This window comes from Neovison vison, chromosome 11 (genome assembly GCF_020171115.1).
Source record: "Neovison vison isolate M4711 chromosome 11, ASM_NN_V1, whole genome shotgun sequence".
Taxonomy (NCBI): Eukaryota; Metazoa; Chordata; class Mammalia; order Carnivora; family Mustelidae; genus Neogale; species Neogale vison.
Genome location: NC_058101.1, coordinates 103,159,704 through 103,186,484, shown reverse-complemented (window position 1 = coordinate 103,186,484; position 26,781 = coordinate 103,159,704). Strand labels below are relative to the sequence as shown.

Sequence of the window (26,781 nt, the reverse complement as noted above, 5' to 3'; positions counted from 1 at the left end):
ATTCGTGATTCTTTTGTTTCCGTTTTATTTGTGATCCTTTTTATTCAGTATAATGAACTGCATTATAAAAGTCTTACTGTGTGGCATGATGAAAAAGTTGAATACCAGTAATCAAAGGAATGAGTGTGGTTGAGAACAAGGCAAAGCACTGAGCCACAGATTGCTGAAGGGTCTGTGGAGGATCCTATAAAGGGAATCAGGAAGGATCTACCAAAAACTTTCATTGTCAGATGATAGCTTTTAGAACAGAGATTTTTATCAAGGATTACTGAGACCAGCACAATTGCTTAGAATAATGTAATTTCTGATGTTTCACTTTTGTGAAATTGTTGCTGTAATAAAATTGCAATATGCTTCACTTCCTGAAATTTTAAGTTTATAAAGTAGTGGTATTTATATTAGAAAAATAGCTATTCCTAAATGTTTTCAGATAAGATCCCTTTACAGTTTCTATTAATGCTTTTGTACTGATGGACAGTCTTTATCCGTGTAATGGAATTAAAATGTACTTGTAAGGATTGTGAGGATTAGAAGTAATGTATAAAAGTTGTGTGTGCTTAGCACATAGTCGGTGGACAATAAAGTATATGTGATATTATTAGAATTGTCTTTGTTCAGTCATTTAACATTTACTAAACTCCTGTTAAATCTCAGGCACAGTGGTAATTTCTTATTTGATAAACAATATTTTGTTGCTGTGGTGCACTTTTTGGTCTTTACTAGGTAATACATAACTTAGCTATTTATCTATTACGTAATATTTAGTTGCCCTAGATCTAGACTTGAATTTTGAGCACAAAATTGTCAAAAGTTTTTTCAGCTTCTAAACAAGTATGCTTATTTCTTTTCTTTCTTTCTTTCTTTTTTTTTTAAGATTCATTTATTTAAGGGAGAGCGAGTGAGAGTGCATGCATATGAATGGGAGAGGGGCAGAGGGAGATGGAGAGAAACTGAAGCAGATTCCTCACTGAGTGTGGAGCAGACACAAAGCTAGATTTCACAACCCTGAGATCATGACCTGAGCTGAAACCAAGAGTTGGTCGCTTAGGTGACTGTGCCACCCAGTTGCCCCCAAGGATGCTTATTTTCAGTATTTTTATTATGTTTTTTGTCTCTCTTTCTATATACATATGCATGAAGTGAAGTAGTAAAATAGGTTTAGATTTTAAAAACCCTATGAAACTCACTCTTTCTGTGAAATATTTTAATTTATCAATACCAGGATATATTAATTAGGATGAGAATACAAAAATAAAAGGTGTAAATGCCTAAAATGTTAAGCCCATGACTGCTTCAGTTATATTTAAAAATACCTTTGAAGGGGCACCTGCATGACTCATTCGGTTAAGTGTCTAATTTTTTAGCTCAGATCTTGATCTCAGGGTCATGAGTTCAAGCCCAGTGTGGAGCCTACATTTTATATGGATATATATATATATATATATATATTTGAAGATTCACAAGTAATGAAACCAGTTTTGAATATTTTCTTTCTTACCTCTATACTCCCTCTGCAACATTTCCAAACAAACTGGTGTGTCCAAGGAAGAGATGTATATTCCATCAGCTCTGTTCAGCTCCTATGTCTGTAGTTTTATATGCTGCTTTCTCACTCTATCTCAGGAGTAGTTGCAGTGTGGCACCTGTCAAAGCTGAGCATATGACCCTACTTCTGTGTGTGGCAGAAATGTAATATGGAGTAACAGGAGGTGCCCCAGAAACCCTGGAGACCCAGGATATGATTCTATAGTACCTACCTTTGTAAAGTTCATGACAGAAGAATAATGATGTAAGGACTCTAGGTAGAAATGGAGACGAAAAAAAGAAGAGGGGTTTCTTTTTTTTTTTTTTTTTTTTTTAAGATTTTATTTATTTGTTAGAGAGCTAGAGCACAAGCACAGGCAGACAGAGTGGCAGGCTAGAGGCAGAGGGAGAAGCAGGCTCCCCGCCGAGCAAGGAGCCCCATGTGGGACTCGATCCGAGGACGCTGGGATCATGACCTGAGCTGAAGGCAGCTGCTTAACCAACTGAGCCACCCAGGCATCCCAAAGAGGGGTTTCTTTTGCCTATGATGTTTGCAAACTTAAAGCAAAAATTATGTTCTACTCTCTTGAAAAATTAAACACATAGTACAAGTCAAAAACATTTCAGATTTGTACAGGTTTGCTAATATTTAATATTTATTTTAGAAATTACATTAGTATTTAATGGGAAGAAATGGCCCAGGGAGAGTCATTTTTTTAAACTCCAAGATCATTAAGTAACATTTTTAATCTCCCAGGGGAAAAAAAAACCAACAACAACAAATACCAACATCTATATTGGAAAAATAAATTATGTTAAGAATCAACAGTACTTTGCATTTTCTCTCCGGCATCTCATTAATTTTTAGATATCTCCATGGGCAGGTTATTGCTATTCTATTTTGTTGACATTTAGCATTTATTAAGTGCTCATAGTGACAAAAGTTTATAGAATACCTAAGAGTCTGTTCTTAAGGTTCTTATATGCCTTGAAAAGTGGCAAATATACATATACTCTAATTTTTATAACATGTCTGTGCATCCTAAATCACAAGCTGTAAAGTAGAATGGCATTATTTTCTTTTTTTTTTGGTCTTTTTTGTTTTTTTTTTAAAGAGTTAGCAGGATTAGTCTCATAATCACTATTTCCTAGACTGCTGGGCAAATGAGGAAATCAGTCATGTTTTTCTTTCAAATCTGCTTCTTGAAGGATTTAGGGATCTTCTGTATCATATCCCACCATCAGCAGAAGGAGTTAAGAAGATCAGTAAATTATCAGCAATAGATTTACAGGAGCAAACTCCTCAAAGAAATTATTAATTTCCTGGAAAATGGTTTTATGGTTTTTTTTTTTTTTTTTGCCTGTTAGCTATAATAAGCACCATTTAATATTTTGTTTTAAAGTAAACTATAGGGGCAAAAAAAATTAAAAACTAAAAAAAAAAAGATAAGCTAGGAAGAAAATGGTTTCATGGGTTAAAAAGTTGTTGCTTTTAAATCACATGAAATAATTTTCCTCTAAATAACCTTTTAAAGAAGTAATAAACCATGCAGATCTGTTATGTTTTAATAAAAGAAATATAAAACAGTAGTGATTACTTGAATTATCAAGAAGTTCATATTTTACTAACTATATATCCTTTTGTTACGATGAATTACTAGCTTTTTAACAAAAAAGCTGAGAACCAAGTCATTGTTAACTGACTTTTGCTTTTGATTTAAAAAAAAACTGAGGAAGTTAGAATATAAAGGAAATTTAATATGTTGACAGTTTCCTAAATTTCAGAGTACACTAATATTTCAAATACACTTAAAAGAAAGTTGCAGGTATACTTTTTTAATCTTCCTAGCACAGGTTTCCATGGTGAATGCTTTTAAAGAGTGCCATCTAGTGTTAACTTTGGAATTGCGATTCATGGATTAAAACATAGGGAGTTTTAGACCCAGGATATGTAGAAACCAAACAGCTATAATAGTTAACAAAATTCTTAAGGAATGGGAGTTGAAAACACCCATCAGTTTCACCTCAAGATTGTATATGTTTGCATCTTTAAGATAGCCGTGTGCGTATTCATGCATTCATTCAACAAATAATTCATATATATATATATATATATATATGTCTCAGGCCATGTTTATATAAAATGTTATATATGTATAATATTAATGTTGTAATGTTTATATATATAATATATACATAATTCATATATACATACATATATATCTGTATATATATATATACAGATTACACACACACACACATATATATATATATATGGCTATGTTTTAGGCATAGCAGTAAACTATTCTCATAGAACATTCTATTTGTGTGTTACCACGGTGGTAAGTGTGAAGAAAAGCCTAGAATCATGTTTTCAGGGTGGGTAGAGGTGGGGTTTTCAATTTAAATACAGTAGCCCAGGATCATCTCAGCAAGAAGTTGTTATTTAAATAAATATCTGAAAGAGGTGAGGGTGTGTTCCAGGCACTGGAAACAACTGCAAAAGCTCTGTGGTTGGAATGTACCTAGTATTTTATTTTATTTTAATTTAATTTTTTTTAAAGATTTTATTTATTTGACAGAGAGAGACACATTGAGAGGGGGAACACAAGTAGGGGGAGTGGGGTAGGGAGAGACAGGCTTCCTGCTGAACAGGGAGCCCATTGTGGGACTGGATCCCAGGACCCTGAGATCATGACCTGAGCTGAAGACAGACGCTTAACAACTGAGTCACCCAGGTGCCCCAGTACCTAGCATTTTAAAGCAATAGCAAGCCTCTTTGGCTGGAGCTGTGAGTGATGAGACCAAGGAGATCTTTAGGCCACTGTAGGAGCTTTGTCTTTTCTCTGAATAGAAAGGGAAGATATTTGAGTAGTGACATGATCTTACTCCATTTTTAACAGGATCACTTTGAATACTACGTTGAGAATAGACCAGAGAGGGAGATAGGACAGCAAGCAGAAGATAATTGCTGTAATTCAGAGATAGGCGATAGAGGCTTGGATCACAGTGGGAGCAATGAAGATGGTGTGAAATAAGCATTTTGGATCTATATTGAAGAGACAAAATAAGTTTTTAATGGATTGGTTATCGAGATGTGAAAGGAAAGAGTAACAAAGAATAACTTGAGATTTTTGGTCTGAGCAGCTAGAAGACAAGGCTCCATTCACTGAAGTGGGGAGGATAAATGAGGCAGGTTTGGGGTGTGGGGGTAAGTGATTCTGGATATGTTAACTTGGAGATATCTCGGTTATCAACATCTAAGTTATGGGGAACTTCAGATATTTTTCTGTTGTGATTTAGCATGCAATAGCTCATCATATCAAAACCCACTCACCTGGGGCGCCTGGGTGGCTTGGTGGGTTAAAGCCTCTGCCTTTGGCTCGGGTCATGATCCCAGGGTCCTGGGATGGAGCCCCATGTCAGGCTCTCTGCTCAGCGGGGAGCCTGCTTCTTCCTCTCTCTCTGCCTGCCTCTCTGCCTACTTGTGATCTTTGCCTGTCAAATAAAAAACAAAAAACAAAAAACAAACAAAAAAAACCCACTCACTTTAGGAGAATCCATTTCTCACGAGGGAATGAATATATCCTCTCCCCATGGTTATTGTGTTATAGAGTCATAAAAGAGAAGCAGTGTGGGAGGACCAGCATGGTCAAAGCTTCTCCAGGCAACTCCTAGTATTTTTGGTTACTTATTTCCCATTTTATTCATCTCTTGTTCTTACCTGTAGTGAGACCTCAAAGTACTTGACTGAAAGGGTTCTATTGCTAAGCACCTAAAGTATGCTTATTTTATTTATTTATTTTAAAGATTTTATTTATTTATTTGACAGACAAAGATCAAAAATAGGCAGAGAGACAGGCAGAGAGAGGGGGGTGGTGGGGAAGCAGGCTCCTTGTCAAGCAGGGAGACCGATATGGGGCTCAATCCCAGGACCCTTAGATCATGACCCGAGCCGAAGGCAGAGGCTTTAACCACTGAGCCACCCAGGTGCCCCAAAGTATGCTTATTTTAAAGGAGCTGGGTAAAAATCACCCCAAGACTAGTAATTGCACCAGGTGGAAATCTCTTTTGGAAGCCATTTATTCAGTCTAGGAACAAATTCTTGCAGAATCGTATCTATCGCAAATCTTCACTGATTTCTAGAAAAAGTTTTTGACTATTCATCTTTCATTCCAGCTTCTAAGTTACTATATTCGAAGTCTATAACCACTTCAATTTATGCTGCAGGTGACCCAATGAAAGAAGAAAATGAAAGGCATTAAGAAAAGTCTTACAGAAGAATACCTATACTTGGACTTTTCTCATCAAATAGAAGGATGCATCTTTCCTCTTCATACATCTGTAACTTTGTTTCTATTATCATACTGTGACTGCAAAATCTTTAAAGTTTGCTTAGTCCCCACTGGAGAAAGTATAGATATTTCATTAAAAAATGTAGTGCCCCAGGATGTTGAAGTACAAATTATTTCAAGGCAAGACCTTCCTCCAATAGTCCAGAATTGCTGTTTACCTGCAATAGTAGAAAAACCAGACAGTTTCTGTAGAGCAGGACTTGCTGTTGTACTGAGACACATAATCCAGAGATCATACGAAGCTGACCCCTCCAAGAAGGAAATTTTGGAACTTTTGGGTTTTAAGAAGACTTGCTTGAAAGCCTGTGCTGAAGTAAGTATGATGGCTCTTCTGTTACTTAAAGTCATAAAGGGATAACACATTTATTTCAACATTTATTTTAACCTTCTGTGGGAGAGGAATTAAATCCTGCTTACTTAAAAAATCTCTAGTAAGCAATGAAATAAAGTAGTCCCTCATGTATGCCAATACTTCAGGTACAGCATTGAAAAATAAGAATTCAAGATTTATTTTGTGAGGTTTGGAGATACTATTTTTAGAGAATGACTTCTTTTTTTTTTATCTTTTGTTTTAATTGAGAACTTTTTTTTTTTTTTAAGATTTTAATTATTTATTTGTCAGAGAGGGAGAGAGAACAAGCAGGGGGAGCTGCAGGCAGAGGGAGAAGCAGGCTCCCTGCTGAGCAAGGAGCTTAGATGTGGGGCTTGATCCCAGGACCCTGAGATCTTGACCTGAGGTGAAGGCAGACCATTAACCCACTGAGCCACCCAAGCATCCCTTAAGTGAGGACTTTAAAAGGAAATTTTACACATGAATAGGAACTCAAGTAGCAGTGCTTTGAAACCGTATATTTTTAGGGGTGCATGTACTTCAAAGGCTTTGGGAAGGAAGGATTCATTCAGTAAGAGGATGCAAGAGGATAGTATGTATTCCAGGTATAGGATTGCTAAACCGTTGTTTAGTGTTATGTTTAAAGCACTGTAATATGTCCCTTGATAGAGCATAACAACCTAGCCCAGGGATGGCTTGGCTTCAGTCATCAAAACCAGTCTTCTCTCCCGATAGAAAGTTTTCTTCAAGCTACATTGAAAGTAAAGACTCGATTTCTTCTGGTATTTTGTTTTTCAGGTCAGTCAGTGGACCAGGCTATGCGAACTTACCATCCCTTTAGCTATTGAGAATTTTCTCAGAGAATCTTCTGACCAGCACCCAGCTATCCCCGCAGAAATACTACAGTTAGAGAAGAAGCTTAGCGAGCCCGTTAGAGTGCATAATGACGACAAACTCCGTAGGCAGAAGCTGAAGCAACAGAAGGCTGCTGGGGTCGGGCCTTCCCTTGCTAAGGAAAAAGCAATGGGCAAGGTGCATAGACAAGAAACATCTCAAGAGTTGGACTCTACATCTGAGAACCTGGAACTGAAAGTTGCATTCTCGAAGCTCACAGTACAGGAAGAACCAGCTGCCACCCACAGGGAGCCTCCTCACATCAGAAAAGCAAAAGCCTCTGACCTCCCACCTCTGGAGCATGTGTTTGCAGAGGGCCTCTACTTCACTTTGGCAGATATCGTACTCTTGCCTTGTATCCATCATTTTTTGGTAAGGTTTATCAGGAACGGATACGTTTCTAGAAGTTTCAGTCTGTGAAATTGTCTATGTTTGCCATCCCTATTCCACTTCTTACTATCATTATGCTCTTGGGCAAGTAATGATTTCCTATCTCGATTTTCCTATCTGTAAAAAAGAGATCATAGTATCTATCTCATAGGATCACTGTGATGAAGAAATGACATTTTGTGTGAAGTATGAACAGTGTTTGGCAGTAAGTTCTTAATAAATCTTGGTCATTATTATAACTTTTAATTTTGAAAAGCTAAAATTTTGGCAGTTATGATTATTAATTATTAATTTCAAATTACTCTTGCAATTACCTTCAAGTATTAGAGGCTCTAGTATTAAAACACTAAAAAATTCTTGCCAGCTGTATTTTATAATTAAGTAGACACTTAAAATACTAATTAACATTATGTTAGGTATTATTAAATCAGAAATATTTTATCATCGTGTCTGTGCCTCTCTGTTCCTTATAAGATTACATTCTGTAGCTGGCTATGCTAGTCAGTGTTGTGGGAGAATATAAATGGAACGTTTTCTTTCTTACTGTGAGTGTGTGTTTTTATGTGTGTGTATTTTTCCTCTCTGTGGAGGAAAAAAGAACAAGGTAAAAATAATACTAGAGTGAATGTGGGAAGCTATAGCTCTCTGCAGCTTTCCAATTGGTTTTCAAGAGCTGCATTTTTCTTGCTTTGAAGCGTTTCACCCTTTCTCCTATAAAGGCATCAGGTATCAGATTTCATTCTCATCTATCGCTAACACTTCAGGTATCTCTACTGACAAAATGAGAAATGATTTCTAATGAAAATCTACGTGGAAGCTGGTGGTTCACTACTAAGTTAGGTGGTATTAATCAATTGGCATTTTCTTAAAGAGGATTTCTTTCTTTTTTTTTCTTTTCCAAAATAGAAACAAAATAAGATTAGGAACTAAAATAACTTCAGAATTAAAGGATATGAAAAAGATTTGGGAATTGTTTAGATGTTGATTAGTATTTTAAATGTTGTATGTAGAGAATCCACAGAGCTGGATGAGGAGAAGACATCAACTTTTTTTTTTTTCCTAGTCCAGTGATTGTAAATTCTCTTACTCCTGACTTTCCCCTTTATTACCAACTTCAGTCATTACAGCAGTTATTCGATACGTATTATGAAATTCTGTTGGTGGTCCTAGCTTCTTAGTCTTTTTGGATAACTGTGTTTGTTTTTAATTTTGTAAGAATTGAATCAAAGTGGCACATCCACTAATTGATTCATTTGAGAAAGTTGTTGAAAGTCTACTGTATATAGGAGGTACTCTTGTAGGCCCTGGAAATAGAGTGATGAACAAAACAAATAAGGTCCCAGCCCTCATGGGGTTAATATTCTAGTGGGGGGGGGCTTGAAATGAAAAAGTAAACAAGTAAATAATATGTATTTACATAATAGCAAGTGGTACAAAGAAAGTAAAACTGTTAGAGAAGATGAGTATCTCCTTGCAAAAGCAACGAAACATATAAAATTGGATTTACCAATGTAAATCCAATGCGTTTTGTCAGGCACCTTCCATAATGAAGTGCTGGACTGTTTGTTTAACTTTGCATGAATCTATGTAGTTGATTTTAGATGATTATCCAAACATCCATTTCCAGGTAGTTTGGATTTGATTTTAGCTTAATTTAAATAGTATTCACCTAATTAGGATCACTTGAGGCTGAAGTATTTTTAATTGGGAGGGATTTTTTTTCTCTTCAATCAGGTGGGGCATCTACTAACTGCTACTACATAAATTTATCTAATACTCACTGAAAAACCTTGTTCTTAGTTTAAAATAGGGGAAAACTTGTATATTCAGCCTTTATTATTACATGTATTCTATGATTAATTTTTCCTCTTTTGACATTTATGGTAAACTAATTCTTACAGTATTTTCCTTTGTTTGTATTTTTCTTGGATCTGCATATTTTCTTTCAGGAATTAATCTTTCTTTGCCAAAGTAAGATATTGTTGATATTGTTTCTGTTATGTTTATTTTGCTCCTTTAATTCATCTTGGTTATGAAGCCATTGTTTAAGCTCAGGTAGTGACTATGATGCAGAGTATTTATGCTTGCATTAATTAACACACATTGAGGTGTTGAAGTGGTGATCCAAATGGTCACACTTAGGATCAAGTTCATGATCAGTAAGGAAATTCAGGTTACTACTAGGTTGGGATCAGAAACATAGAGCCGAACCTAGAGCAAGGATATTTGGCTACAGGAATAAGGCCAACAATATAAAAGCGACAGTCAATTTTGCAAAGTCAAGGTTTGGAATACCAGAAGTCAAAATTAGAAGAGTTAGAGAAAATATACAGTTCTGCTAAACAGAAGAAAGCCAAAGATACAAAAACAATAGTAGATAGAATAGCCAAGGTACTGTGTCTAAACTTGCTTCATGCTTTTCTTCCTTTTCAGTGGATATTAATTTGCAAAGTTAACCCAATAGCACCCATGGAAGGTGTCTGACAAAACCCTCCCTGGAAAGTTTTAGTAACAGACTTTAAAAAGAATAGATTAAAATGCACACCTCTTATGAGTTCCATTTTTTAAGTCATTTGCAAGCATCCTCTAGTAGTTATTATAGCAAGCATATGGGAGAAACAGCAATGAATAGCTGTACTCAGGCACAATCCTGATGTTCCCTGATACCAGAAAATTGTATAGTTATTTTTAAGTTGCTACTAGTAAGCAAGTATACTTTGATAAGACTATTTTAAAAATTGTCTACTCCCTTAAGACAAAATTTGCCATTTTATAAAATATTTTTGTAATTTGAACTCTTAGGATTTAACTTTTTACATATTAACTTCTAATGCTTTGAATTGCGTTTTTGAAAAGTATGACACATTTATTGCTTAAGTAAAATTATTGTAGAAATTGATTTTTAAGCAAAAGTACCTATGTTAAATATCTCTTTCATTTTTCCTGTTGTCGCAATAAAATGGGAATCTCACTATTGCCTGGCACAAACTATGGATGCCATGTATTTAGTCATTAGTTTGTATATTCCATATCCTCTTCTATGCATTAGGTCCTCAAGAGTTTTCAGTTTTAACCCGCCAGCTCTAATCTATAAGTAAAAAATGAAAAATTGGGATTATATTTCCATCCAGTTGATTGCTTACACTGCTCACCTTAACATCTGTTAGTTATGACCTATTTTCAAAAGAGTAAACATGACTAAGGAAGTGACATAAAGTAAATACAAAGCATTTTATATAATAAATGATTAGAAGGTGATGCAGAGGAGGAGATATTTTGGATAAATGTAACATCTTGCTTCTCTCCAGGCAAGTTTTGCTGACCCTTATTACAATTAACTACAAAACCATTAGGGTTTCTATTTATGCTCTTGGTAGCAGCAGTTTTTTATCATTGTTTAAGAATAAATAATCTTATTTTCTTGTCTGTAAGTAACTGTGATATTTATAATGATTTTGATCTTATCAGGCAGGTAACTTTTAAAAAAATCATTTCTTAGGAGCAAACATAATTTGCATCTCACCCATTTTTCATTAGCTGCTTCCTTAAATTTATCTTCTTGAGTGTAATGAATATGGTTCAGTACCTCCTGAGCTGTCTGGATATTAGCAGAGCAGCCTGGCATGTTGATTAAATGGGATGACCTGTCATGCGGTGTAAAACTCCCTGATTTCTCTTAAACATGAATTATTGTTACTCAATCAGAACTTCTTTTCCAGTAGAAGGAAAGATGCCATATGCATTTAACAAATAAGGCTAAAGCACTACCAAGGGGAGGACAAGAAAGGTGAAGAAATTAGAATATTTCTTATTTGATTAATTTATCATGACTTAAGCTCAGTTCCCTTATCACGTAAGCTATTTCCAGGCAATTAAGAATTTTGGCAAGGGGATGCCTGGGTGGCCCAGTCCTTTAAGCGTCAGACTTGTGATTTCAGCTCAGGTCACAATGTCAGGGTCATAAGATCAAGCCCTGGCTTGGGTTCATGCTGGGCATGGAGACTACTTAAGATTCTCTCTCTCTGTCTCAGTAAAGAAGGAAAGAAGGAAGGAAGGGAGGGAGGGAGGATGAATTAATGAATTTTGGTGAGAATTATAAACTGATTCCCAGAGTACCATTTAGACAGTATATTTCAAACTCTTTTACTTTAACTCACAGTAAATAATGCATCTTACAGGTGATTGAGCATACTTACACAAATATCTTGTATACATTAAATGTATTATAAAGCAACCCACCTTACTACATGCTGCATACTCTGATATTTTTCCATTTTATGCCATTTTGGAAACTATGTTGATTTCACAACTTTCTCACAGTTCATTAACCATTGTTTGAAAACCACTAATTGAGATTATTCTTTGAAGCTAATAAGTAGTTCCTTGATCATTTGTTCACTCAACAGAATATTATTTGTAAGGTGGTGTTTTATGTATTTTTTTTAAAGATTTTATTTATTTATTTGACAGACAGAGATCACAAGTAGGCAGAGAGGCACACAGAGAGAAAGAGAGGAGGAGGAAGCAGTCTCCCTGCTGAGCAGAGAGCCTGATGTGGGGCTCGATCCCAGGACCCTGGGATCATGACCTGAGCCGAAGGCAGAGGCTTTAACCCACTGAGCCACCCAGGCGCCCCTATAAGGTGGTGTTTTAAGTGCTTGCTGTATGTAAAAAGTTAGACATAAACCTTGCTCTTACAATTACTTGTGCTTATTTAAAGGCCAGTTAAAATAGACTAAAATATATATGCATGTTTATTTTTTATTAATTTTTTGTCTTTTCTGGCTTCTGCTTTGGTACGATTATTATTAGATATATTTGTCAAGATTTTCCTGATCTGACCTTTTTATTTATTTGTTCATAATCACCAGTTGTAATTTGTTGGCGACATTATTACTGTCTCTATGGAAACAACATTCAGTGCCTCAAAAAGAGGCAAGAACATTCTAATTTTTAAAGAAATTTAAGTTCGGTGGTGATGGTAGGGAGAAAGTATCTGGCCAAGAGAAAACAAAAAGATAATTTAAATCAGGAGTAATGGCTTCACATTTTCTAATTTGAATAAAAAGCCTTCCTTTAAGTGCTGTGTTATAAAAAATTCCCTCTGACTCTACTTATCTTTTCACTTCTAAATATCTATAATTGTATCTTTTTTTACTATTTTATTTCAGTGAAATCTCCTCCTTACTCCATCAAGCCTATTTTAAAAATATGGTTCTGAGAGTGTTTCTTACATTACTTTTAGGTAATACTGATTTGATTCTGTGTTAGATTTCATACATTCAGGGAAGAAGGCTTCACAAAAGGAAAAAAAAAGATTTTTTCAGATCACTATTAAAATAAGAGTACAGCCTCTCCATTTCTCTCATTCCCACATTTCCCTAGTGAGTATATAACTTCCATTGAGATTCCTCAAAATATACCAGTGACTGTAGACTCTATATAGATATCAAATTATAATCATTTAAAAATACCACATAACATACTTTGAGGAAATCAACCCTTCAACTTATTTCAATTCTTTCCCCATTAACCACTTAAACTCATGTTCAAAAATAAGTACATATTGAGTATTTGAGGTTTTTGACTGAGCAGTGTCCATTTACTCTCCATTGACCCATTTACTCTCTATATTCAGTGCGTTGAGAACTTTTGAAATATAATGAGGGTCAGGGACAGTGGAATGTGTTCTTGCCCATGAGTTTTTGTTTGTTTTTTTTAGGATTTTATTTATTTATTTGACAGAGAGAGATCACAAGTAGGCAAAGAGGCAGGCAGAGAGAGAGGAGGAAGTAGGCTCCCCACCAAGCAGAGAGCCCAATGTGGGGCTCTCACCCAGGACCCTGAGATCATGACCTGAGCTGAAGGCAGAGGCTTAACCCACTGAGCCACCCAGGTGCCCTGCCCATGAGTTATTGATGAAGGGGTTTCTAGATTTGAAGGAAGTTGACTAAGGAAGAATTTCTGGGGCATAAAAATATACTAACAATGAAAGATGATAGAAACTGGAATGCAAGGTATAAAATTTTCAAAAATGATTTTCTATTATAGGATATATAGTCATGTTATTTCTATTATCTTAGAATAATCTATTCATATTTTTTGCCCTTTTTCCTCTAAATATTACTTTTCCATTTTAGATATATATATCTAAATATATAAATATATATAAACATATATAAAATATATAATAAGATAATAATATATAAATAAAAAATAATAAAATTATATATAAATATATAATATAAAATATTTTATAGACTAATATATATTGGGGGCTTGTAGTATAGTCAGTATGTGAGTACATTCTTAGTTTGTGCATATGTAATATTTATTATTCTTCAAATAATTCACAAATACCTTTTGGGCCTTGATTATTGCTAAGACATTAGTCCTTTGTCAGTCTTATTTAAGTAGTATCTGTTGATTTTAAAAATTTCTTTAAAAGATAGACTTGTTTACAATAATTCTAGGTTTATAGTAAAGTTGAGCAGAAAGTACAGAAAGTTCCCAGATACCCCCTGTCCCCACCTATCCAGTTTCCTCTACCATCAACGCCCTGCACCAGACTGGTACATTTATTACAACTCATCAACTTCCATTAACACATTACTATAGCCCAAACCATAGTTTATATTAGGGTTGACTCTGGGCTATGCATTCTGGGAGTTTTGACAAATCGATGATATGCATCCATCATTATTGTATCATACAGAACTGCTTTACTTCCCTAAAAATCTGTGCTCCACCTATTCACCCCTCTGTCCTAACCCCTGACAACCATTGATCCTTTTGTTGTCTTCATAGTTTTACCTTTTCCAGTCATATATTTGGAATTATACAGTATGTACCCCTCATATTGGCTTCTTTCACTTAGTAATATGCTTTTAATGTTCCTCTATGTCTTTTCATAGCTTGATGAGTTCATTTCTTTTTAATGCTGAATAGTATTTTAAGGTTTGGATATTTATCCATTCATCTATTGAAGAACATCTTGGTTGCTTCCAAGTTTGGGCAGTTATGAATAAAACTGCTATAGACATCCATGCTGCTTTTTACAGGGGCGTAAGTTCTCAACTCATTTGTAGTGCAATTGTTGAATCATATGGTGAGAGTTGTTTAGCTTTGTAAGGAATTGCCAAACTGTCTTTCAAAGTGGCTGTCCCATTTTGCATTCCCACAAGCAGTGAATGAGAGTTCCCATTGCTCCACATCCTTGCCAGCTTTTGCTGTTGTCGGGGTTTTGCATTTTCACCCTTTTGATAGGTGTACAATGGTGTCTCCTTGTTGTAACTTGCAATTCTTTAATGATATAAGGTGATGAACGTTTTCTCATACATTTATTTGCCAACTATGTATCTTTGTTGTCATATATATAACTGGCCAACTACATAATTCTGAGGTGTCTTTTCAGATCTTTTGCCCATCTTTTTAATTGGTTGTTTTTTTTCTTGTTGAGTTGCCCCAATTTATATATTGTGAAATCAATACTAAAAGTATAGGAAACATTTCACTAAAGAAGATATTTGAATGGCAAATCAGTACATGATGCTAAACATCATTAGTCACAGGGAAATGCAAACCAAAATCATAGTGAGATACTACCACACATCCAGTAGAATAGTTCTAATAAAAAAGACTGACAATACCAGTCATTGGCAAGATTTGGAGAAACTGGGACATTTCTAGTGGGGTTATAAAATGGTACAACGGGGGTGCCTGGGTGGCTCAGTGGGTTAAGCCTCTGCCTTTGGCTCAGGTCATGATCTCAGGGTCCTGGGATCAAGCCCCACATTGGACTCTCTGCTCAGCAGGGAGTCGGCTTCCTCCTCTCTCTCTGCCTGCCTCTCTGCCTACTTGTGATCTCTTTCTCTGTGTGTCAATTAAATAAATAAAATATTTAAAATGGTACAACCATCAGAGAGAGGAGTTAGGCAGTTTCTTTAAAACCGAAGCATACCATTTCCATACAGCCTAGCAACTTGGCTCCTAGTATCTACTCCTAAGAAATGAAAAACATTCATACACAAATACTGATGCATGAGTTCATACAGCAATATCATTTATAATGATCAAAAACTGAAAACAATGCAAATGTCCATCAACTACTAAATGGATAAGCAAAATATATTATTCCACACAATGACTACTACTTATAATGAAAAGAAACAAACTACTGGGGCACCTGGGTGGCTCAGAGCGTTAAGCCTCTGCCTTTAGCTCAGGGCATGATCTCAGGGTCCTGGGATCAAGCCCCACATCCAGGCTCTCTACTCCGCGGGGAGCCTGCTTCCCCCCACCTCTCTCTCTGCCTACCTCTCTGCCTACTGGTGATTTCTGTCAAATAAATTTAAAAAATCTTAAAAAAAAAAAAAAGAAACAAACAAACTACTGATAAATGCAACTACATGATGAACCTCAGAAACTTAATGCTGAGTGAAAAAAGACAGATTTTATGATTCCACTTATATGAAATACTAGAGAAGGCAAATCACATGGAAACCAAATCAGTGGTTGCTTGTAACTAACTGAGGAAGCAGAGATTGACTGCAGGTCGTCACAATGGAAGCTTTTGGTGTGATATAAGTGTTCTAATACTGGATTGTGGTGGTAGTTACATAACTGTATGAATCTGCTAAAACTCACTGTTTGAACCATACAATTAAAATGTGTGAATTTTATGGTATGTAAGGTACCTCAGTGGCTATTACAAAAGACAGTATGTAATAGTATGTTTTGTTCTTTGCCTGCCTAGGTAATTATCTGCAAGAAACTTTCTGAAAAGCTGATAGAATTTCCACTGTTGGCTGCTTGGTACCAGAGGATTCAGGAAGTGCCAAGAGTAAAAACAGCAGCTTCTCAGTGTGGAATCCAATTTCTCCGTTTACCAGAGTTGCTGACCACCTCAAATGAACAAGATTCAAACTTAAGTGAGGTCCCAGGTGTAGAGGAGCAAAATGATGCTTCATTTATAGGAGGACCAAGGCCCACTATGACCAAGTTAATGGTACTTAAAATGTTTTTCTGAAAATTTTCTTTGAAAAATTTCATGTGATAATGTTGTTGAGCATTCTACCCCAACTTGTAATCATTTATGCACATTATTTTTGTTTTAAATTTTATTTGTAACTCTTTTATATCACTCTTACCCAATTAATATTTCTATGTGTTTTACATATAAATGAGGTATAGTAAATTGAAGATTTTTATTAGTATATGTCTTTGGAGTCAAAACTTTTTTTTTCTTAATATTCAAGACATTGGCTAAGGTCATATCATATTTGGTCAAATTGTTTTAACCTGATTTTTTTGTTGCAAGGTTTTGGTCTCAGTTTTTAAGTTTTGAGATGATGATTTGAAGTTAAAGATTATGAAAATGAATATCTCAATTTACTTGCCAAGGTTTTGTCTAAATTTAAGATTTTTAGTACTTTGAATTTTGTTTTTACTTTCTTATTTTAATGCCTTTTTATGTAACACATAGGATTTTTTTTCTCTCTTTGCAGCAAGATTTGTTTCTGATAATACTAATTGTAGAAATTTTCCCAATAGGCTTTATTTTCTCTATGATTCTAAACAATTTACAAAAATGTTTTAACTTCAACTACTTAAAGATTTATTTAAATAGAGGAAAAATCAGGAAGTAATTTGAGCAATTCATCTGAGTAGTCATACTGGGAAAATATTCATTATATTTTCCCACTTGAGTTAGGAAGTATTTGAGTTCTGTGGTTAACAGGAAGTTTGGTGAATTAGAAAAGCGCAAGATTTTTGTAGTGATATCAGCCCCTTATCTCATCATTTAAGCTTTGTTAGTCTAGTGATGAAACAATGAAATAGGATTTTATAGTTGATTTTAGAAGAAGGTACCAAGGCATGTCCAAATCTTGATCAGATGACTATACTGTGTAGGGATCTCAGTTTCACCTCTTGAATTTTTCTAGATAAATAATAATCAATAGAATAATTTGCTTTGCATTAAAATACTAATTTTCAAAATTTCAACTAAAAATCTGCTTTTAATTCATACTTAAACAGTCTTGAAAGAAAATTAGTGATTCAGATTTTTCTAGCTGTTTTTCTAGCAATAAAATGACATTAGGAAAAGCGTGTATTTTATACATATTAAAAATATTTATATACAATGAGAAATCAATAACAAATTTGAATTAAGGAAAAGTTAACAATTATAAAAATAACCTGTCTTGTAATAACATAAAAAATAAAATGTCCTGAATTTTTAATTACAGGGGATATGTTAGTTCAGGTCTTCAAACAGACCCAAGATGGTGTTGGATATGCAAGAGGTCTACTGAGGGAAATCTGTGAGGTAAAGTCGGGAGGGAAACAGAGGCAGCTGAGAGAGCCTTCAGTCTATGATGCAGGTTTGACCCCTGTGCATGAGACAGGGAAGGAAGGATGATAGGGTTAGAAAAGCTTTAGACATCATTGCAGGTCTAAGAAAGTTTTGGCAAGCCAGTGGGGAATCCTTGAGGCTAAATCATCTGTCAGAGAGTTCCATGTTTCTCAGGAATAGGCCTGCCATGGTATCTCAGCCACTCTCAGGCATTTGCTTGGGAGCAGCCCATAGGAAGACTACTAGGGTCCAGGTGACTTGGATTCTGTTCCCAGCTTTGTAGCTAAGCAAACATTGTGACCTTCAGTATGTTGTTTAACCAAAGAGTCTTCATTTCTCAATTTATAAATTAGGAGAATATAGTAGATATTTTGTACGATCCTTTTCAGATTTTAAATCTCGTGATTATATAAAATATGAGACATTACATTAACAATTTTTAAAAAAGGCTCAAATCTGAAAATAAGTTTAAATTTTTATTTTTAATTCTAACTTGAAAGTACATATTAGGTACAATAAATGTTTCTTTTTAGCAGGACATTACTTTTGCTACTTATTAGTGAATTATTGACATTTGTTTGGAAAATTAGTAAGCATTATATCAAAATAATAAATTATGTGAAGGTAACAGTAACTATTAATTTTTGTGTAGTCACAGCATTTTGTGCCAATTACATAAGGACAAATGAAATTGGTGCCAAGTGGAAGTATCAAATAGTGAAGTATTAGGATCATTCACATCTCACTTTTTTTCTCCCTTTTGTTTTCTTTGGCATACACTTGCCCCTAAAATTTCCCTTATTCTCCAAAGGTTTTAGATTTATTTATTCAGTTAGTCAAAAAATGTATGTTTAGTCATTGTTTTGAATGCGGGATATCTGAAGAACAAATTGGACTACCTTCATGGGCCTTATATTCTGGTGGGGGAGTAAATAAAAAACATGAATGTGTTAACACATTAGGTAATGATAAGTGCAACAAAAAGTAATATGGGATAAGGGGTGGAGGTTATGTGGGTGGCAGGGAGGCTTATCTGACTAGGTGAAGACATTGAGCAAATGACCTAAATAAACTGAAGATTTGGAGGAAGTATTCTAGGCAGAGGGTCCAGTGAGTGAATAAAACCTGAGCAAATCTGTAGAGACAGAGGGTAGATTAGTAGTTACCTAGGGCAAGGAGCTGAGGGGGAGAAATAGAGAGTATATTTACTAATGGATATAGGACTTCTTTTTGAGATGATGAAAATATTTTCAAATTAGCATTCATTGTGGCACAACTGTGAATATAAAAACCTTTGAATTGTATGCTTTAAATGTAATGGTGTGTGAGTGATATATAGTATTTTTTTAAAAGACCCTAAGGTAGGATTAAATTTGGTGAAATGAGGGAGAGCAAGTTTAGTATGGCTAGGCTAGAATAAGGGGCAATAGAATAGAATAGCGGTAGATGATGTCAGAGAGATGTGTATTTTTCTGGAAGCAAGTAAGTGCTCTAGACCTCTAGACATAAAGATATCTCTACCTCAACAAAAAACTTTATACTACTTCCTTTTCATAATTTTTAAAGTGATCTCATGAACTTATTGATTCAAATTAGTGATCGATTCTTGGAGATTTTTCTTTCAGATAGGATATTTCTAAAGATAAAAAACCTGAACTATGGATATCTATCTGTGAGCTATGTGTACCCAGAATGTGATTGCAAGGGGTCTGGGAATCTGTATGTATGCCACACACTGTCTACAGTTACATAAATGTAGTATGTCTGCAGTTAAATAAATACACAACTTTTGACATAGGGAAGGAGCTTGAGATTTTTTTAATACATTGAAAAGTGGTCCTCATTTCTTTTTTTTTTTTTTTTTTTAAAGATTTTATTTATTTATTTGACAGACAGAGATCACAAGGAGGCAGAGAGACAGGCAGAGAGAGAGGCAGAGAGAGAGGAGGAAGCAGGCTCCCTGCTGAGCAGAGAGCCCGACATGGGGCTCGATCCCAGCACCCTGGGATCATGACCGGAGCCGAAGGCAGTGGCTTAACCCACTGAGCCACCCAGGCGCCCCAAAAGTGGTCCTCATTTCTTAAAATGTTGGGAACCATTTGGTTAGAACAGAGGAATCCATTTTTAGAGGCATTAAAAGCCTCTCTAAGTATGAATGATGTTTTGGGGTGTTATGTTGAAATGGGGCTTTTCATCCTATAAATGTAACTCCTAGGCTGTTAACTATTTCATATATGTAAAGACAGATCTTGGTGGTTATATGGAATTGGTTTTTTATTATCCCTGTGTGGAATTTTTTGATAAAATTTTTATCTTCAGGTTGACTTTTCTTTTTGACTCCCAATTTATTTTGAAGTGTAGGTGTATTTATTTCCATGTAGTTTTAGGCAATAATTTAAAAATAGCATTTTTTTGTTATCTTGGTATAAAAAAACAGTAAAGTAATTGTTCTATCTAAAAACACATTGTATTTCTTATGTAACTTAATATTTTGAGGAACATCTAATGATTGTTAATATTTATTTCCTTCTTGTCACTATAGAAAAGAGAAATTTGGCCTTCTAAAACATAACAGGATTTTATTAATTCATTAATTTTAAAGAGTCTATTTCCTATTTCCTATTTCTAGGAAAAAGGCATTGAAGTGATGTTTTCCCCCCACCCTTGCCCTACTTGGACCCTTGATTGGAATAGTCTTCCTGCAGCAGTGAGCCCAAAGGAAGGTGAGTTTTTTGTTGTTCTGTGGTTTTTTGTTTTTGTTTTTGTTTTTGTTTTTGTTTTTTTCCTTCCTTCAAGTTTTAATCTTAGTCCCAATACCCTCTTCAGATCCATCTTCCAATTCTCTAATTCTCTCTTTGGCTTTATCTAATATTTTGATTGTACTATCCACTGAGTTTTCTTTTTCCCCCTAATTATTTCTTTCTTTTTAAGTTTTTGTTTAAATTCCAGCTGGTTAACATATAGTGCTATGTTAGTTTCAGGTGTACAATTTAGTGATTCAACAATTCCATACATCACCCTGTGCTCATCACTACAAGTGTACTCCTTAGTCCCCATCACCTATTTAACCCATCCCCCAACTCTCCTCCCCTCTGGTAACCATCAGTTCTCTATAATTAAGAATGTTTTTCTTGATTTGTCTCTCTCTCTTTCTCTTATTTTTCCCTTTTGCATGTTTGTTTTGTTTCTTTAATTTCCTGTGAAGTTTTTCTTACATTTTTATTATAAAAAGTTCACATAAACACATTGCTCAGATTCAACATTTCTCACATTTTCCTACAATTATTTAATCTATTCCTTTTTATTTCTTTCAAAGTATTTTGAAGGAAATTCCAGACAACATGCCATACTATAGTATGTACATCTAACATATACAGCCATTCTAAATAATTGCCATGTCATTATCACACCTAATAAAAATAAACAAAAATTCTTTGATCCTTTAATAAGCAGTACATAATCATTTCCCCCTGTTTAAAGTATTGTTTGAAAAAGATATTTTTATAATTAGGTTTTTAGTTAAATAATTATGTTTTTTATTGCTAGAAATTTTATTTGGGTTGTTTGTTTTAATAATAACTTTTTCCTTGCTCATGTTTATAATTTCCTCTTTTCATAATTTTTTAAGCATAGTTATTTTATTTTCTATATCTGTTATATAATAGCTGATGTACACAGAGACCTATTTTTGCTGTTTGTTTTTTCTGTTGACTTCATTCTTGGTGTCTTATTTAGTAATTATATATTTTGAATTCATTTAAGGGCTAATTAAATCTGTGGGAATCTTGTGGGGCCTGGGTTAGGAATAAATTTCTTTAGTAAGGATTGATATTTGCTTATGCTAGGCATCTCAAGGTACTAGAATTTAAGACCTGTAAGCATTATGTTTTCAGCTTGAGATTCCTTTAACCTTTGCATTTGGAGCTGAGGTTTAAACAGAAAAGTTACCTTTTATCATCTCCCTTTGCTATTGAGTATGATTTTTTTTTTAATGCATCTTTTCATTGGGGAATATAGCTTTTCAAGGTTTCTACTTTCATGTAGTGATAATAGTTCCAGCACTCCACAATGATAGGGATCCAGGACTAGCCTCTCTTCTTTGTCTTGCCATTAAAGCTCAGATCCCTGTTAGCAAAATACCCTCCTGGCAGCTGGTGTCAGTTCAAGATTATTACACGACTTTTTAGTTCCTTTCCCCTTTGTTAAGGCCGAATGGATTTTCCTTACTCTTGGAAATCCATTTAGGTAGGCAAAAGATGAATGTTGAGTTTCATATAGCATTTTAAGTGTTTTTAGGTGGAGAGCATTTTTATTACTCAATGTTCCACTTCTTTAATTGTTTGGTTATTCTTTGATTTTTATACCAAGCCAAATAAAACTTTTGATTTCCAAATGCTCTTTGAAATTGTTTGCCTGCCTTTTTGATGTTCTTCTCCTCTGTGATGCTTCCTAAGTATTGTCTCCATCTCACTCATCAATTTAGTCTGTCAATCAAGCAAATAAGTTGGGATTTTTCCAGAATGGAGTAAGATTTTTATCAGACAATTAAGAACTCTGCCTCAAAGATGTTTTATAACAATTAAATTCATTTTTTGGTCTTTGTTAAATACATCAAACATAGTCACTAATGAATTTGTTAATGTTTTAATTTTATATATTTTCTGACATTTTGAAGATTTTAAATGTTTGTTTTTATTGTCCTTGAAAGACTCTGGTTATGGTAGATTTTAGGCAGGTTAAAACTATAGTAAATGAAAATCAGATTTTCATTAATATTTATATTTACTAGAAATGAATACAGAGATTTGTAAGAGCCACATGTTTTGCTTTACTCATAATTAATTTACTATGAAGTCAAAATAGTATTTTCAGTTATTAATTGAGTAATCAATTACATCTGCTACCAGCTCAGAGATCTAACATTAAGCATTCATGACTGGTCGTTTTACTAGTTAGAACTGCATATCTAACAGAGTTCATGGAATATATTATTCATCATATCCCTTTAATTGGATCACCTAGTTTTCATAAATATTATGACAAACAAGGAGCTATAACAGCAGAGCTACATGATTTATTTACATTTCATTCTCTCTTCTTAAAAGGTTTATATATAGTCTGTGATAAACTAAGGTAGAATTTTTGCTTGTAGATTTTGTTTTCAGTTCCGGCAATTTCAATATTGCACAGTAATAGGATTGCTATGAAATGAAATTATTATACATACAGGTGTGGAGGTCATTGTGAAAGTGTTCTCATGATTTGTGTTCTGGTAATTTTAGAAGAGAGAGAATTGTAATAAGATTTTATTAGTACTAGGTTCATTTGGATGTCACAAAGGCTAACTCCTTATGTGGAATCCATTGAGTTACATCAAGATTATGGTACATATAATACGAATCATTCTCTTTACTAACAAATGCTATATTGATCCTCATGATGGATGCTTATTTCTTAAGCTTGTCTAATCTCCCAACCTCTGTTATTACCCATTTCTCTCCCCACATCCTACATACTATTCTTTGAACTTTTCAGGTTCCTTCATGTGACCTATATCTATTATTTCTATTCTTCACTTTTATTTTCCTCCAGCCTTAAATATTATTCTTTCTACTTCCCATCCTATTGAATTTATACTCATCTTTTAAGGATCAGTTCAATTGCTGCTTCTTCATTAAGCCTTCTGCATGTGCCTTGGAGTCAGCCTGCCTGAGTTTCTTACCTGGATTACTATACTAACCTAACTGCTAGAAAGTCTATGTCCAGATTCTCAACTTCTCTGGGCCTCAATTGCCTCATCTGTAATATGGGGATAAAATAGTATTTACCTTAATGAGATTGTTGGTACATTCATGAATTAATGTATAAAGTACTTAGTACAATGTATCAGGCAGAATTAGTCACTCCCTCTCAACATTTCTTAGTACTTTCTTATACTTCATTTTTGGGACTTATGATATGCTTACACTATAATTATATATATGCATGTTTTTCTTCTCTAGTGGACTGTGAGCTCTTTGAGTATAGAATTAGGTACTCAATAATTTTTTATTAAATTAATTTGAATTGAGGGGCAACTGCCTTTAGCTCAGGTCATGATCCTGGAGTCCCAGGATCGAGTCCTGCATTGGGCTCCCTGCTCAGCAGGGAGTCTGCTTCTCCCTCTGATACTCTTCCCTCTCATGCTCTCTCTCTTTTTCTCTCATTCTCTCTCTCTCAAATAAATAAAACCTTTAAAAAGAATTCATTCAAAATGAGACTATAGTTCCTTTTAGTTAACTTCTCAAATTTCTAGTTAAACCAGGCAACTTGGAATTCTTTTGTCTCTATAGATTTAACTTACATAATCATTATTACTATTGTCATTACTACTACTACTACTACTACTACTACTATTACTACTGTTATTCTAGTTTATGGACTGTTTAAGAATAAGTTGCAAACATTATGCCTCCTTATGCTACTTTACCTCTAAGAATAAACTGTCTGCATTATGGACAAAGACATTTTCTTAGTCCTTTTCTCACAGCCATAGTACAATTATCAAAACAAGCTATGTAATTCAGTACATACTATTATCTAATCCACAGTCCAGTTGATTGTAGTACATTTAATTGTCATGTCACTTGAGTCTCCTTTCATGTGAAATGATTTCTTAGCCTTTGTCTTTCAAGATGGACTGTTTGGAAGATTTCAAGCCAGTTTTTTGTAGAACTGTTAGGGTCCGTGATCAAAGGAGCAAGACGGATACAAAGCGAAGGTCAAGCAAAGCTTTATTTCGCACCAAGTATTGAGAATCAAACTGACCGGTCGGGGCTGCCTCTTACAGAGAGAGCAACCCCTCCCAGCCTCACAGACTAATTTTTATAAAGCAAAGGCCGTGTGGTTGAGCCTGGTTCACACAGGTGGCCAATGAGTTTGCAACACACAGAGAAAGTTGCATAGTCATGCTAGGTCACCCACCGGTGGCCAACTGAATTACAATTCACCCTATAGTAGCTATTTGAACTAGCGTATCGCCTTGGTCAGAATTGGCACCCAAAAGGCGGGGCCCACATTCTTTAGGGAGATAGAGATTGGATGTCTCCACCTGGCCTGACTCATCCTTGCATTCGGACTCTGTTATCTCCACTTGACCTGACCCATCCTTGTATTTGGGCTCTGTTATCAGGAACTGGTCAACCATATTTTACTGGTTTCCTGGACTTGCTTAGATTCAAGTTATGCATTTTGGTAAAAACACCACCGAGATGAAGTTGTTGCCTTCTCAGTGCATCATAAGAGACGGCACCTTACACCAGTTTGGGCCCAGTGATGTTAACTTTCATCATTTGGTTAAGGTGGTATCTGCCACATGTTTCTACTGTAATGTTAGTGTTTTGCTCTATAGAATTAATAAGTATTTTATGGGGAGCTATTTGAGACTACATAATGTCTTGTTTTCAAAATGTCACTAACTAGTCTATATTCATTTGATACTTTGCCTGTGTTAGTTATAGAATGGGGATTTTTCAGCTCTATCATTCTTCTATATGTATTAGTTGCCACACCACTGTAAGAACGTTTTTTCCATCTCTCATCTATGTATCTATTATCATTATTGATTCAGGACTTATTTTATTGAGTAAGTTATAATCCATCACTGTTGTTATTTATTTCAGTACTCAGGTCGTCCCAGGTTGTGAGTCTCTTCAAACTGGCTACTGATTCCTTGGAACTGGCCTTATCTATCTATGACCATTTCCTTAAATTTTAGAGAAACAAAATATCACAAGTTAATTTTGTCATTTCCCTACCTCAGTCTTAGAGTCAGCTGTGTCTCCAAGGAGCTCTGGTTCCCTTTAGTAGAGAACAGCATTTAGAAACTAAAATTTGGGCACCAGGTTTGCTAATTGCTAATGGAGTGTTATTGCTTCTAGGTCCTCTCAGCAGTGAGATGCACGTATAGATAGATCTATGAGGAAAAAGATGTACATACACACATACACGTACATAAACACGTTGCTGCCTACTGTTCTGCTTGTATATTTGTGTTATCTATCTGTATTAAAAAATGGTGAGATGGGTGCCAGGGTGTTCAGTCAGTTAAGCATTTCTCTTCATCTCAGATCATGATTTCAGGGTCCTGGATCAAGCCCTGCACTGGACTGTCTGCTCAGGAGGGTCTGCTTCTCCCTTTCCCTCTATGCTCTCTCTCTCAAGTAAATAAATAAAATCTTTAAAAAAAAAATAAATAAAAACCAATGTTCTTTAAAAAAAATTGTTGAGATTATACTGATATCTCTAATTCCAATCCAAATCTGTAAAATTCTTCTTAGTTTTTCCAAATTCAATGTCTATATCAACCTTTTTCAACAGTAAAAATGATAGCTCCCAATATCATCTATTTATTTGCTCATTTGGTAATGAGCAAATTTGTGTATAACTAAACAGTTATTTGAGAATTGTTATATCCATATCTCTGTGAAGAATATACTTACTAAGTTGAATTCCAGATAGTTTATTTTCATTTTTGCATGTATATAGTCAAAGTTCTTATACATAGTTATGATTAAATGGTTCCATAGAAGATGAATTATACAAAAGTAAAGAATGAAAGGTTTAAGTTAGTATTAATCATATGCCCTGATAGAAAATCTTCAACCAATGGTCTAGTCTCCTACTGCATTATATATATTATATAACATACATGATACACACACACACACACACACACACACACATACATATATTAACAAAAGCGAGGAAAGAAAGATTTAGGTTAGTATTAATCATGTGCCCTGATAGAAATCTTCAAACAACAGTCTTCTACTGTATTATATATATATATATAATGTACTATTTTATATATTATATTTATATATATTATACTATTAATTGTTACTTTTGACTTCAAATAACTGTGATTTTCTATTTCAGTGAACTAGGAT

At 34.7% G+C, this 26,781-nt stretch overlaps 1 protein-coding gene across 4 annotated transcripts in view; it reads left to right on the top strand.

Annotated features, from left to right (window-relative positions):
• The window catches only part of GSTCD (glutathione S-transferase C-terminal domain containing), a 125,342-nt gene that overhangs the window by 4,476 nt on the left and 94,085 nt on the right, over positions 1-26,781 (top strand). For all 4 annotated transcript variants that reach the window (XM_044224358.1, XM_044224356.1, XM_044224357.1 and 1 more), the window contains exons 2-5: positions 5,755-6,192; positions 7,009-7,476; positions 16,250-16,501; positions 20,481-20,574. In XM_044224358.1, coding sequence (XP_044080293.1) covers positions 5,776-6,192; positions 7,009-7,476; positions 16,250-16,501; positions 20,481-20,574 — 1,231 coding nt within the window. In that variant the 5' untranslated portion in view covers positions 5,755-5,775. The remainder of the gene's footprint in view (positions 1-5,754; positions 6,193-7,008; positions 7,477-16,249; positions 16,502-20,480; positions 20,575-26,781) is intronic.